The sequence below is a fragment of the Erythrolamprus reginae genome, chromosome 2 (genome assembly GCF_031021105.1).
Source record: "Erythrolamprus reginae isolate rEryReg1 chromosome 2, rEryReg1.hap1, whole genome shotgun sequence".
Lineage (NCBI taxonomy): Eukaryota > Metazoa > Chordata > Lepidosauria > Squamata > Dipsadidae > Erythrolamprus > Erythrolamprus reginae.
The window spans coordinates 194,108,236-194,123,736 of record NC_091951.1 but is presented as its reverse complement, the minus strand read 5'-3'; the positions used below and the strand labels follow the sequence as shown (position 1 = coordinate 194,123,736).

Here is a 15,501-nt window from a genome sequence, read left to right as displayed (position 1 = left end):
GAATGAGATTTCAGCCACTAGTTCCTAGCTTGTTGCCCTTATTAGATGGGGCCCAGAATTCCCAGGGGAGTGGCCCCACTATTTGAGAAGGACTGCTCTACCTTGTTTAGCAGATGCTCCAGTGACAAATTCCATGTGTGTCCAATCATACTTTGGCAATAAAGAATTGAATTCTATTCTGCTCTGCTCTGCTCTGCTCTGCTCTGCTCTGCTCTGCTCTGCTCTGCTCTGCTCTGCTCTGCTCTGCTCTGCTCTGCTCTGCTCTGCTCTGCTCTGCTCTACTCTACTCTCAGGCCAGATCCTGACCAAGTGTGTTATGGGAGGCAACTTGTCCTGATCCAATTTCATGTTCCAAGGTTCAACCTTCCGTTTAAAAAAATGTTCATTCTAGTTCAGAAACTACTACTGTGAGAGGGGCGGCATACAAATATAATAAATTATTATTATTATTATTATTATTATTATTATTATTATTATTATTATTACTATATCTTCTTAGTTCCAAGTGAATTTAGCAGCTTGGCCCATTTTTGTTTGTAAGGGCTTCTGAGTTTGCAAAGCTTGGGAGATAGTTACATGTTAATCAGAGAATATTATTTGTTGGGAGTAAGATCAAAAGCAACATGAGAAAATATTATTTTACTGAAAGAGTAGTAGATCCTTGGAACAAACTTCCAGCAGACGTGGTAGATAAATCCACAGTAACTGAATTTAAACATGCCTGGGATAAACATATATCCATCCTAAGATAAAATACAGAAAATAGTATAAGGGCAGACTAGATGGACCATGAGGTCTTTTTCTGCCGTCAGTCTTCTATGTTTCTATGTTTCTATTTTCTATTTTTTAAACCCAGGTTTGTGATCAGGTAGGTTAGGAACCTTTCTGCCTATTTAAGTGAAAACTATAATATTCTAAGCAAAAATTTGCTTTATCTGTGGTAGTAAGGAATAGTTCTCCGAAGGACAGGAGTGATCAAAGACCAAATTGCTTTTCTTAGTTTCTATCGGTTTTTTTTTCTTTTTGTGGGCAGCCAAATCCTGCAGTTTAAAAAAAAATATATCACTCTCACATTTCTTTGCATTGACTTGTTTCAGTTATTGTTACCTTTTTCCTGATAACAATTCCGAGGTGTGTGTGTGTGTGTTGGGGGGAAGAACCAATAAACATACCTATTGAGAAACAAAGAGGTATGGCATGTTTTGTCTCTCATCTTTTACTTTAAAGAGGAAAGGATTAAAAGGGGTATAGATGAGTTTTCTGAAAACACTGTTTTATTCGCCAGGAAAGGTGTGCACCAAAAGATACCTTCTAGTCCAGTGATGGTGAACCTATGGCATGGGTGCCACAGGCGGCATGCGGAGCCATATCTGCTGGCAAGTGAACTGTTGCCCTAGCTCAGCTCCAACATGCATATGTGTGCCGGCCAGCTGATTTACGGCTCACACAGAGGCTCTGGGAGGGTGTTTTTGGCTTTTTAACCTCCCCGGGTTCCAGGGAAGCATTTGGAGCCTAGGAAGGGTGAAACACAAGCATATTGGGCCCACCAGAAATTGGGAAACAGGCCTTTTCCGGCCTCCAGAGGGCCTCCGAAGGACAAGGGAAGCTTGTTTTCACCCTCCCCAGGCATTGAATTATGGGTGTGGGCACTTGTGCTGGCGCAATAGCGTGTGCATGTCCAGTCAATGAAGCAGTGGAAGTGATGTGCCGGTGCCTGGAGGCTGTTGGGGCCTGGATGGGTGTCAACAGACTCAAACTCAACCCGGATAAGACGGAGTGGCTGTGGGTTTTGCCTGCCAAGGACAACTCCCAGCGACCGGTTAGGTCCCACAGAGTTGGCCTTCTCCGGATCCTGTCGACTAAACAATGTTGTCTGGCGGGACCCAGGGGAAGAGCCTTCTCTGTGGTGGCTCTGACCCTCTGGAACCAGCTCCCCCCAGAGATTAGGATTGCCCCCACCCTCCTTGCCTTTTGTAAACTCCTTAAACTTCGTCAGGCATGGGGGAATTGACACTTTCCCTCCCCCTAGGCTTATAAAATTTATGCATGGTATGCTACCGTGTTTCCCCGATAGTAAGGCAGTGTCTTACTATCTTTTTACCCCCAAAAGCCCCACTGTGTCTTACTTTGGGGGTATGTCTTACATTGTCCCGGGCACCGGGGCCGGCTCGTCTTCGGGCGCGGGGAGCTGCCGGAAAGGAGGCGGGCGAAGGAGGGCGCCTGACCGCGCCACTCACCTTTCCGCTCGCCTCGGAGCCGATCGGCCTCACTGGCCGCTTGCAGCTGAGCCTCGGCAGGGGAAGAGGCGGTGGCGCCGCGGCGAGCGAAGGCGAGGGGCGCGCAGGGAGCTGCCGGAAAGGAGGCTGGTGAAGGAGGGCGCAGCAATAGTATTTGTCTAGTTTTTTCCCCCTTTAATTCCTTTTATACTACCGTGTTTCCCCGAAAGTAAGACATATGTCTTACTTTCGGGGTATGGCTTATATAAGCCGATGCCCCTGAAACCCCCCATATGTCTTACAATCGGGGGGGTCTTACTATCGGGGAAACACGGTAGTATGTATGATTGGTTTCTAAATTGGGGTTTTTTAAAAATTAACTTAAATATTAGATTTGTTTACATTGTATTATTATTGTTGTGAGCCGCCCTGAGTCTGCGGAGAGGGGCGGCATACAAATCTGATTAATACATAATAAATAAATAAATAGATAAAACCCACCTCTGCCGTCAGGCATGGGGGAATTGAAACATCTCCCCCTTGCCCATGTAGTTTTTGTGTATGATTCAATTGTGTGCTTGGTTTTTATATATTGGGGCTTCTTTTTTGGATTTTTTAACCTAAAACTGTAATTTAGATTGCGAAATATTAGATTTGTTACTATATACTGTTTTTTTACCATTGTTGTGAGCCGCCCCGAGTCTGCGGAGTGGGGCGGCATATAAATCCAATAAATCTAATCTAATCTAATCTTTTGGCAACCGAGGGGGAAAAAGGTTCGCCATCACTGTTCTAGTCTTTTCTCCATGTTGCTCAGCCTCTGCAGATACTAGTTCAATTTTGCCTAATGGTTGGGCTGGCCATAATTGCCACCACTCAGCCTGTGGTCCTTAGTACCCTGCACTGGCATGCAGAGACAATTCACACTGTCAAAAAACAGATGAGTTTGTTGCAAGAAAAAGAAGATACAAAAGAGTCTTGCTTTGCTTTACTGTAGTGAGTGTCTGCATTGGCCTCCCCTACTTACCCCTGTCTCTTTTTCCTTTCAGTGGCAGCATCCTTGTCGGGGCACCCAGGGCAGAAACAGGAAAGTCAGAAATTACGCAAGGAGGTGCGGTTTTCTATTGTCCCTGGCATCTTGGCAACAACAGCTGCACAATCATTGAATTTGATTACAGCAAAGGTAAGCTGGGTTGATCTCAGGGGGATGGCTAGCTACCTGCCTGTTCTTCCTTCTTTTAAGTTTGCAGTTGCACATCCCAGACCAGGGGTATCCAACTCAAGGCCCATGGGCCACATTCAGCCCACGGAGTGCTTAAATCTGCCCCCCCCCCAAAACAGCGAAGAAGCAGCCAACAGTGCCTCTGCAAGTGAAAATAAAGCTCCACCTAGGAGCCGGGGTGGTGCAGTGGTTAGAGTGCAGCACTGTAGGCTACGTCAGCTAACTGCAAGATGTAGTTCAGCAGTTCAGATCTCACCACCGGCTCAAGGTATATAAGTCTAATTGCTATTGCTATTTTTGCTGGCAGAGGGTTGCAGGGGGCCACCCCCTCCCTGGCCATGGCTACCTCAGCTCAAACACACTCCTGATGCAGCCCTGAATGAAATTGAGTTTGACACTCCTCTCCTAGATCCTGATGTAATTCACGTTCCACCCAGATTCATTTTCTTTCTTTTATTTATTATTTATTTATTTATTCAATTTTTATGCCGCCCTTCTCCTTAGACTCAGGGTGGCTTACAACATGTTAGCAATAGCACTTTGTAACAGCCACCAGCATATTGCCCCCACAATCCGGGTCCTCATTTTACCCACCTCGGAAGGATGGAAGGCTGAGTCAACCTTGAGCCGGTGATAAGATTTGAACCGCTGACCTACAGAGCTACAGTCAGCTTCAGTGGCCTGCAGTACAACACTCTACCTGCTGCGCCACCCCAGCTCATCTTTTATTGTTTTAGATCTTATTTATCAGTGTGGTTTTCCTACATCAACAGATTTTGCTAAACTATAAATTTAGGCATCCTGAGTCGATAGTGAGGGATGCCAGGAACTATAGTTTAACCCAAAAAAAATGTCCTAACTTCAGAGCACTTTTGTGTATTTCTAGGGAAATAGCCTGGCAAAGCGTGGCTATATAGGTTTGTTGGGAAAACCAAGCGAAATGTTTGGAAATCTGTCATCTCTAGCCAGCTTTTGCTGCTACTATCTCTAATCTGGAATGAAGCCCTCAGCAAATCTGCCAGCAACATAGACTTAAAATATAATTGGATGCCGATGTTGACTGCCAAGCCTATTAAGTTGATGTGCACTCAACACTCATTGCCATTTATAAGATGCAGACTCTATTTCTCTATCATTGACTATCTGGGTAGAGTCTGCATTCAATTTTATAGTGCAAGCGTTAGAGTAGAATAGAAGAATGGAATGGAATGGAATAGAATAGAATAGAATAGAAAAGAATAGCAGAGTTGGAAGGGACCTTGGAGGTCTTCTAGTCCATCCCCCTGCTTGGAGAGGAAACCATATACCATTTCAGACAAATGTTTGCACATTAATTGTTCTACATTGGTGTAGGACTCCCTTCTTAGGGACTTCTGGCTGGGAGAAAGGTGTGCAAGACGTTTGGTCTGTGGTAAGATCTCTATGAAGTGAAATTTTGGGTGTTCAGCTATAACTGGTTGCCGCTTCAGAGTATATTGCCGGATTTGATAAGTAAACATTAAATCCACAAAAGTATCACTCTGTCTGCGTCTTCTGATGTATTTGAATATAGCTCCCAGCATCCCCAGCTACAATTCTAGTGTAATACTTTTGGAAGGCAACAAGCTGTTGGTGGCTGCTCTCAAGTCTTTTTCTCCAAGTGGTCCTTTTTATTGGTTTATAATATAAAATATAAAAGTACAAAAACAAATAATAGGAAAAAATAGGGGAGGGAAAAGGAAAGGGGAAAGTATAGAAAAGAAGGGGGGAAAGAAAGAAAAGGCATTGACTTCCAACTCCCTTTGATGCAGTAGAATAAGACAGTACAGTATTATCAAACCTCAACTTTTTACTTTTGCATAATAGTATAATTCTCTCAATTCTTTTTCTGTCTCAGCTGACTGAACCATCAGTTGCAAACAGGAAGTGCAGAGTGCTACCACTCTCCTTGCCCATCTGTGGTTGCTTGGCAACAAAGATCCGCCCTTTTCCTTCCTATGTAGCTTAATATAATAAAAACAACAATAGCTACTGGTTGGCCCTGTTGAACTCAGAAGGGAGTGAAATATTTTTGAATGTCAGGATCCTGATTTTTGCCCTAACTGATTTTACCACCTGAAGCAAAATATTAATGGGGTGAAACTGTCAAGGAGGGGGATCAGATGCATATTTTTACATAACGATCCCCCTTATGTTCCTTATATTGTTCAAAAGCAAGAAATAAAATCAGAATGTTTTCATATATGGCATTTCTCCTATCATATTGTAGGTGGGAAAATGATACTTGCCAAAATTCTCCTTGTTTTTGCTGATGCCAAAAACACAAGAGGGCACAGGTGGCCTTCAACTTATGATTGTTTGCTTAATGATGGTTCAAAGTTACAGTCGCATTGAACCGCGCCTTGCAATCGTGTGATTGCAATATGGGCATTTGCAACCTGGCTCCCATTTACAATGGTTGCAACATCTTGTGGTCATGTGATTGAGCCGTGGTAGGTACAGTGGTTAGAATGCAGTACTGCAGGGCTAACTGACTGCTCACTGTCAGGTGTTCGATTCTCACCAGCTCAAGGTTGACTTAGCCTTCCATCCTTCTGAGGACTCAGATTGTTGAGGGGCAGTGTGCTGACTCTGTAACTGCTTAGAGAGAGCTGTAAAGCACTGTGAAGAGGTATATAAGTCTAAATGCTGTTGCTACTGTGATCGCGGTTTGTAACTTTCCCTACCACTTTTCTGCAAGCTAAGTCAATTGGGGAAGCCAGATTCATTTAACAACCAGGAGATTTGTTTAATGAACATAGTGATTCACTTAACAACAACAATAAAAATAGTTTTAAAATTGGGGCCAATCACACAATGATTCTTCTTATGACCATGTTGACTTACACTGGAAATTCTGGTCCAGATTGTGGTCATGAATTGAAGACTATCTGTATACCTTTAAACCAGGATGCTGTAATTCTTCAAAGATTTCTTTGGGGCAGGAAGAAATTATTTTAGGGGTCTGAAATTTCAGTAATTCTGTCATAAGCGACTGGCTCAAATTTGATTTATAGTCTTACATTTATAGATGTATAGATTGATTTATAAACTAACTTTATAAATTTTAAGCAATTGTAGAGATTGGGTCGTAGACTGAAATATATACATATTTATAAAGGTCATCCTTGTTTAGCAATTACAACTGGGACCAGCAATTCGGTCATTAAGTGAACTAGTCACTAAGTGAAACTGTAACTCACCATATTACTTCAGCTATCCTTTACAGACCCGTGAAAGTTGTAAATATAAAGATTTATCCTAAGGTTACTTTTTCATCACCATAGTATCTGTGAACAGTCACTAAACAAGACAGTTACTAAATGAGGCTTAGATGTACTTTTAGATGTATAGATTGGTTTACAAACTGAATTCTATAAACTTAAAGATGCATAATCTATAAACCCCTAGATGTATAGACTGGTTTATAGATGTACATCTATACATTTATAGACATATAGACTGGTTCATAGACTTATCTATAAATTTTGTAGAAGTAGACTTAATCTATAAACCTAGATAGATTTATAGTCTAAATCTATAAATTAGGCCTGTCACAAACAGGCCACACCCATCCTGGCTCCGCAAAGGCAAAAAATGTCACAATACCTCACAGTATATCATATGACGTGATCGAGTTTGAGATCCATGCTATAAATCAATAGATTTATAACCTGCCTTTCCTTCAGGAGATCAAGGTGGCATATCTTATAATTTCTCTTCCCACGTTCCTCACAACAAAACTCTTTTGAGGTACATTGGAATGAGAGAATGACTGGCCCAAAGCCTAGGAAGTTTTTGTGGCTCAGGATAGTCTTGAACCTGGCCTTCCCTTATGCTAGTCTAATATTTACAGTACATCTCTACACTATATTAGCTCTCAAATGTAGTATTCTTCAACCTCAGCCACTTTAACACGCATGAACTTCAACTCCCAGAATTCATTCTGGCTGGAGAATTCTGGGAGTTAGGCCGAACATCTTAAAGTTGGTGAGATTAAGAAAACCTTTCCCAATGGATGTCAGGTCAATTTTAGGACCAAGGATAGCACAAACAAGCAATCTCTGGAAAGGCAGATTATAGTGCAGTATAATATTGAGCTTGGAAAAACATATTCATAAAAGTTCTTCTTTTTTAAAGTTTTATTTATAAAATTTTGCAAATTAAAAATGAATGCATCACTATAATTTTTACAGATCTTTGCCCATTTCCTTATATCTCTTATATTACAATATTATTTACAATGTATTTATTTATATTTAGAAAGATAGATAAATAAATAGGTAGGTAGGTAAGTGGATAGGTAGGTAGGTAGATAGGTAATTAGGTAAATAATAGGTCAAGCTGCTTTATTTGTGCCAAATCCCATTTTGCTTGTTGCTGCTGACTGGCATGGATTTCCAAGATTTGTTTGTTTGTTTGTTTGTTTGTTTGTTTGTTTGTTTGTTTGTTTGTTTGACTTGTATGCCACCCTTCTCCAGGGACCCAGGGCGACTCATAACATACAATGCAAACAATAAGTATACAAATCTAATAGTTAAAAATATAGCTAAAAATCCATTAATTTAAAAAACAGTCAATTTACTGGGATTTATGCGGCAGAAGGTGGCCCCGTAAGTAATCTGGTTCGATGTTATAGCTCTGTCTTTGGAAGCTGAAGGCTGAACTGAGAGCTCAAATAGTGGCCCTGCAGAGTGACAGCTCCTTCTAGTACTTGAGATAATTAGACTCATCCTTTTTTTTCAGGCCCACCTTACAGAGGTCATAAGGATGAGATGGGAAAGGGGAAGATCGGTGTGTGAGCTCAGGTTAAACATAGGGAGGTACTAATCCCACTCTGTAAAGCTCTAGTTAGACCACACCTGGAGTACTGCATTCAGTTTTGGTCGCCACACTACAAAAAAGACATTGAAACACTAAAGAAGGTGCAAAAGAGAGCAACCAGGATGATAAGAGGACTGGAAACTAAAACATTCAAAGAGAGGTTGCAGGAACTGAGCATGGATAGTCTAGCAAAGAGAAGGACCAGAGGAGACATGATAGTAGTCTTCCAATACTTGAGGGGCTGCCACAGAGAGGAGGGGGTCAGGCTGTTTATCAAAGCACCAGAAAGCCAGACAAGGAACAATGGATGGAAGCTGACCAAAGAGAGATTTAACCTGGAAACAAGGTGGAACTTTCTAACGGTGAGAGCAATCAACCAGTGGAAGGTCTTGCCTGCGGAGGTTGTGAACGCTCCAACGCTTGAGACTTTCAAGAGGAGATTGGACTGCCATTTGCCTTGGGTGGTGTAGGGTCTCCTGCTTGAGCAGGGGGCTGGACTAGATGACCTACAAGGTCCCTTCCAGCTCTATGAAGGAAGGAAGGGAGGAAGTAAAGAAGGAAGGGAGGGAGGAAGTAAAGAAGGAAGTAGAGGGGTGCCTAGATATTATCAGCTAACCAGTTCCCCCAAATCAGATTCCATTGTTTCCCAAGGCAGCGATCTGTTCTGCAGTCTGGCTGAAAGAGTAGTAGATCCTTGGAACAAACTTCCAGCAGACGTGGTTGGTAAATCCACAGTAACTGAATTTAAACATGCCTGGGATAAACATATATCCATTGTAAGATAAAATACAGGAAATAGTATAAGGGCAGACTAGATGGACCATGTGGTCTTTTTCTGCAGTCAGTTTTCTATGTTTCTATGTTTCTAAGTAAAGAAGAAAGTAAGTAGATAAGTAAGTAATAAACAAACAAACAAATAAATAAATGCATTAGAACTTACGTAAGTTATAGGGCTGTGCGGTGCTTAAAATTTAAAGGCAAAATATTTGGTGTGGGCTGCTGGCAACTCCGTAAAATAACAGCGTCTTCACCAAATGCCCCTGCAGCTGTGGAAAGCAGCCACCTAATCCATGGAAAAGATGCGGGCTGCCTTAGGGTGTTGCCGTTGGAGGCTAGCTGAGAGCCCCTGCACACTCCAAACAGTCATTTTCTTTTCGAATCCCAAATGCTACACAGCGCTAGGAATAAAATAAGTGCTGCGATAATGCTCTGTCAGCGGCCTGTTTTCAATTTACACATGCTGAGAAGCTTGCATATTGCAGCCTCTCCCTCCCCGCCCGATGTATTCTGTGTAGCAGAAGAATTCTAGATTCCTCAGGCACGCGCATGCGCAGGCACTTGAAAAGCCCGGACTTTTTGGCTGCCTGAACTGGCACTGGGTTTCCCTGCATTTGGCAATGTTGCCTTAACTTGTGGACAGTCCCTGATGGAGATGGGCCAGAAATACGGAGATTAGGTTTCAGCCAGACTGCAGAACAGATCGCTGCCTTGGGAAACAATGGAATCTGATTTGGGGGAACTGGTTAGCTGATAATATCTAGGCACCCCTCTATCTTGGAAGCAACCCTCCATTCGTATTATATTATCAACTACTGTTCACAGTGTTGGAAGCAGATCTTTTATTTGGTGTAGTTTTGTAGCAGAATCACTCAAAGCAAGGGGGGGGAATCAGAAATAACTGGATTCTGGAATGGGTAAATATCAGTGGAATTAGGCTGGTTTGAAAAATGAAACTGGTGTTGGCAGTGTCATGGAAGAGCATTTCCTTAAAATTTGGAGGAGTCCAACCTTATTACCCATTCGGAAAGCCTTGGCTGTTCCTCCAGCCACTGTAAGCAGGATGTTAGGTGAGCAGAACCTATGTGATTTTAATAATAAACATTATCTTTAGTGGTTTCTGGCACATTGTATACTGTATACCATTTACTGGTTTCTTTGTGGACTTCAACGTATTGTTAAGTGGCCATATTGATTGTTTAAATAAATAAAATCCTGAGAATCAATAGGCATTTTAAACTTTCTCCATAAATTAAATATCTCCTATTAATCTAATAGATAATGTGAAGTGTTAATACCACTTGGTAAGACCACACTTGGAATACTGCATCCAATTCCAGTCGCCACAATGAAAAAAAGATGTTGAGACTCTAGAAAGAGTACAAAGAAGATGTTGAGACTCTAAAAAGAGTACAGAGAAGAGCAACAAGGATGATTAAAGGACTGGAGGCTAAAACATATAAAGAATGGTTGCTGAAATTGGGTATGTCTAGTTTAATGAAAAGAAGGTGACATGATAGCAGTGTTCTAATATCTCAGCGGTTGCCATAAAGAAGAGGGAGTCAAGCTATTCTCCAAAGCAAATGAGGGTAGAACAAGAAGCAATGGGTGGAAACTAAGCACGAAGAGAAGTAACTTAGAACTAAGGATAAGTTCCCTGCAGTTAGAACAATTAATCCATGGAACAGCTTGCCTACAGAAGTTGTGCTCCAACACTGCAAGTTTTTAAGAAGATGTTGACAGTCATTTGTCTGAAGTAGTGTAGGGTTTCCTGCCTAAGCAGGGGGTTGGACTAGAAGACCTCCAAGGTCCCTTCCAACCCAGCTGTTGTTGTTATTGTTGTTGCTATTAATTAACCATTTGTATGAAATGGCACCAGTTTTCCTGCTTCAACATAGGGTTGACTAGAAGACTCCAAGATCCTTTCCAACTCTTATTCTGTTAATTGAGCCTCCTATAACTGATTAATAGTAGAAAACCTTATCTGATTGTATAAACTTACATATTTATTAAAACAAACGAATCAAATCATCTGCATGTGTTCAGGCAAAGAAGATAGCCAGAAAACTTGTTAGGTGAAGGAAAAAAGTCTAATCAATGTTAAATTCAATATTTACTGGATCTTTTTGGTGTCCCCCACAGTAACAAAAGTGTGATGTCAACCGAGCCTGGGTTGACAAATTACACAAATATTCCCAACAGTCCAATGAGGCCATGGAATAATTGCCTAACATAAATGGTCTTAGCATAGAGGTTTTGATCTCATTTTTCATAAAGACAGTTTTCGCATTTTTCTGCTGAAAAAGTTTAGTAGGATACATGCTGATTTTTTTTTATTCCGTCGTCTCTTTTACTCAAGTCTGGTGAACTGACTTGATTGCGAGATATCCTGAAGGGGATTGTATATAAACAGCAATTAAACAAGCAAGCTGCATAATACTGGCTCACTCCAGATAATCCCCAATTTATGATCACAGTTGAACCAGAATTTCCATTGCTAAACAAGGCGGATTTTAAAAAAAATAAATTATGCCCAATTTAGATCTTTTTGCCATGGTTGTTAAGTGAATCAGTTCATTTGTTAAGTGAATCCGGTTTCCCCCATTAACTTTGCTTGTTGGAAACTATCTGGGAGTTTGGCAAAAGATGATCACATGACCTCACATGCCAGGTGTGGTGATGGGCGAACCCAATGGTGTTCGGGTTCGGCAAGTTCGGACGAACTTTACACAAAATTCGGCCGAACCCGAACGGGGAATCCCACCAAGAGATTCCTGGGGCGGAGCTTTGACATCACGTATACTGGCAGGTTGCTAAGGACGCCAAGGTGATCACTTCCTGGTGTCCTTAGCAACCTGCCGGTGACATCAAGGCTCCGCCCCCAGAATCTCTTCGTGGGAGGGACTCCCCAGCTCCTTCAAAGGTAGGTCTTCACATAAAAATAAACATTGTTATTTTTACGAAAAAGGACACCGCAGCGGCGCTGCAAGCAAAGGGCAGTCCTTTCACGTAAAAATAAACATTGAATCCAGGAAGTGATCACCTTGGCGTCCTTAGGAACCTGCTGGTGACATCAAAGCTCCGAATGCCAAACGCAACCCCGAACTTTGCCCGAAGTTTCAAAAAATTTCAGGTTCGTGTTCGGCATACCGAACACCGCAAAATTCAGTACGGACCCATCACTAGCCAGGTGTCAAGCATACAAATTTTGATCCCATGACCATGGGATATGCTGCAATGGCTCGAAGTACAGATAGTCTTTGACCTACAACCCACAATTGAACCCCAAAGTTATGTTGTTAGGTGAGACATATGTTAAGTTATGCCCTTTCTTGCCCACATGGGTTTTCTACATTTGTGGATCACACAACTTTACTCTTATTTCTGTGGTTCACAGGGACCAGGTCCAGCAGTTCCATGATTCCTTAAGGGTGGGAAAGGATATTCATTCATTCATTGTGCTTATATGCCTCCCAACTCCCAAAGGACTCTGGGCGGCTTCCAATAAATAAGAACAGTGCATACAAACAGCATTAAAAACATTTATAAAAAAACCCGCCCAAGCATATGTATTCTCACTCTCATTCCTAGCCAAATCTAGGTTCCATTTGCTCAACGGTTCCAGGCCTGCTGGAAGAGCCAGGTCTTCACAGCTTTATGGAAGGCCAGTAAAGTGGGAAGGGTGTGAATTTCTGGAGGCATTTGGTCCCACGGAGTGGGAGCCCCCACAGAGAAGGCCCTTCCCTGCAGGCCCACCAGTAGACATTGTTTGGCTGACGGGACCCGGAGAAGGCCGACTCTGTTGGCTCTTATCGGTCACTGCGAGGTATGCAGCAGAAGGCGGTCCCGAAGATAGTCTAGTCCTGAACCATATAGGGCTTTATGGGTAATAACCAACACCCTGAATTTCGGACACCAACCAACAACCAGTGCAGCTCGCGGAGCATCAGTGTTGTATGGATGTACCTAGACCCACCCATAATAGCTCGCATGATAGTTTGATCTTTTGGAGATATGTTTTTGGGCAGTTTCTAAGCTTCAGTTTAGATACACTAAGGTCCAGAGCAAAGTAACCAGTCAGTTTCATTCTGTGCTGGTGGGATTCTTCCTTTTTACCTTTCTATAACCCCAAGCAGCTGGATTTGCAGAGCTTTGATTTCCATTAACCATAATGCTCCCAATTGAATATCAATCAAGAATATTGTGTAAAACTAAAATGGCAGTTCCTGGCTTTTTAAAAAGGGGGGCACTGGGCAGGTGTCAAGGGGCCCCTATTTAGGCCTTGGCAGCTTTTCCAGAGATGCAGGATGTGAATGTTAGATTAGGTCATAGCCCACCCTCTGCTCTCCTGTACAGTAAAGGGAAATAATTAATATTTCCATGCAGGAATCTTGAAAAGGATTCAAGGGGCCTGGGATCACAATATGGAGAATTACAGCAATCGTAGATGTCAGACAGTTCAGGAAGATTGTGGTGGTGGGTTTCAGGGTGGGGACGCAGAAGGTTGTCCGCATTTTTGAGACGCAACAACTTCCCCCGCCATTCTTTACCCTCTTTTGAGTCCTCCCTTCTCCCACCAAAGAGAAACAATGGGAAATTCAGGTGGGGGGGGGAGATGGAAAACAATATGCTATTATGACATTTTCTCTTTCTCTCTCTCTCTCCCTCCCTCCCTCTCTCTCTCTCTCTCTCTGTGAATAAACAGTGGAGGAATTTCTGGAGACCTGTTCAGAGCAGCCTTGTGGGATTTTTGAAATCGTAAACAATGAAAGGGTTTCTCTTGTTCTTTTTATTAAAAAAAACTTTTCAGGCAAAACGGTGTCAATGGAATAAAGCAGGAGGGTGGAAGTGGAGAGAATTATATAGAATGAAACATAATTTTTGGCAGGGGAGGAAGAGAAGTTGGAAAGGCCTTTCCAGACCAGAAATAACTAGCAATCCTTTTCGATTGCTTGCACCTGGCCTGCAGCAGTTTGCTGAATTCATTCTCCAGTGGGATTTTGGGAGAGAGAGAAAAAGACAACATGGTGTCTTATTCCAAGAGCCCGGGATGCGTTTCTGTATTCTTCTGGATTGTTGCCTTTTCATTGAGCAGTGGGAATATTAGTGAATGTCTCCAATTCAGAGCCAGAGGGATGCCTTTTGGGTCTGGATTGAAACCAATGGTGCCAATTATCAGGAAAATCAAAGTCATCATTTAAAATTTCTAGGCCAAGATTTTTGGAATTTCTGACAGCTGGGGTACCTCTTCAGACCCCCTCCCCATGCTAAATTAAAATTGGACGAGTGCCTTCTGAAAAAATGTACTTTTAGAAAGTGCTTATTAATAGAACTTCAGCTTGAGTTGCTGATCAGGACGTACAATATTTAGGCTTTGGAAGAAGCATTAAATCATGTGGAAAGACAACAGAAAACCTCTGGGTATTTCTACACTATTCAGCATAGAATGTTTAGTATGTCCAGATATGGCAGAATTTCTCAAAAAGCAAAGCCCAATTATTAACTCATGTAGAGGATTATCATAATGATACTAGAGTGGAGGCTAGTTGCTATGGTCCGGATTGTTGTATTGATTCTTTTTCAAGCCAGCAATTTTCTTGGGATGGAAGGTGCTATACTGCAATGTTTGCGGGATCTCAGGCCCCAGATATCATATATTGAACAAAAGCCACAGTAGCTCAAATGTCTTTCAACCCTGTGTTGTGTGAACCTAGCTAATTTGGTTTATTTATTAACCTTCACTGAGGTAAACATAGTGCCTGACAGTTTTTTCTTGCTTTGAGACTGAAACCTGTTTTATTTTGCTTTTTTATCAGAGACAAAAAATGTACCCTGAATACTGAAATATTTAAAAATACACATCTAGGTCACGTTTATACTTTCTGTTGCAGGATCCCGTTTGGAAGAACTCAATGGGACGCAAGAGCAAATGGAATTTAAATCTCTCCAATGGTTTGGAGCCACGGTGCGATCACACGACAAATCCATCTTGGTAAGTATTGGCTGCCATAATGGATAATTGAGCAGGAGGTCTTGTGCAAATGACTGGAGCTCAGTCATAGATATTTTGCTTGCTTGCTTCGTTTGGTGATGGAGATGCTTTAGGTGGTAGATGTGGGAGCAGAAGAATCTCTGATTGCAAGAAAGATGCTCCAGGGTGATTGAAGTTGTCACATCCACATTGTTGGTTATTGTGCAATCAGATGAAATCTGGGAGTGAGGAAATCAAAAAATAAACTACCGTATTTTTCAGAGTATAAGACGCACCTTCTTGCTCCCTAAAAGAGCTTGAAAATTTGGGTATATCTTATACTCTGAATGTAGCTTTTTCGAAGCTTTGTTTTCCATCCCTAAACAAGGCGCTAACAATCTTCCTGGCTCTTAGAGGCTTGCAGGCTTTTTCATTATCACTCTTTCCAAAGAATTTGTTTTCCAGCTCTAAGT

General features: G+C 42.0%; 1 protein-coding gene across 1 annotated transcript in view; it reads left to right on the top strand.

Moving 5' to 3' along the window:
- ITGA5 (integrin subunit alpha 5) overlaps positions 1 to 15,501 on the top strand; it is a 121,524-nt gene that overhangs the window by 35,333 nt on the left and 70,690 nt on the right. Inside the window, exons 2-3 of the mRNA XM_070740995.1 lie at positions 3,266 to 3,399; positions 14,949 to 15,049. Of these exons, the coding sequence (XP_070597096.1) occupies positions 3,266 to 3,399; positions 14,949 to 15,049 (235 nt within the window). The remainder of the gene's footprint in view (positions 1 to 3,265; positions 3,400 to 14,948; positions 15,050 to 15,501) is intronic.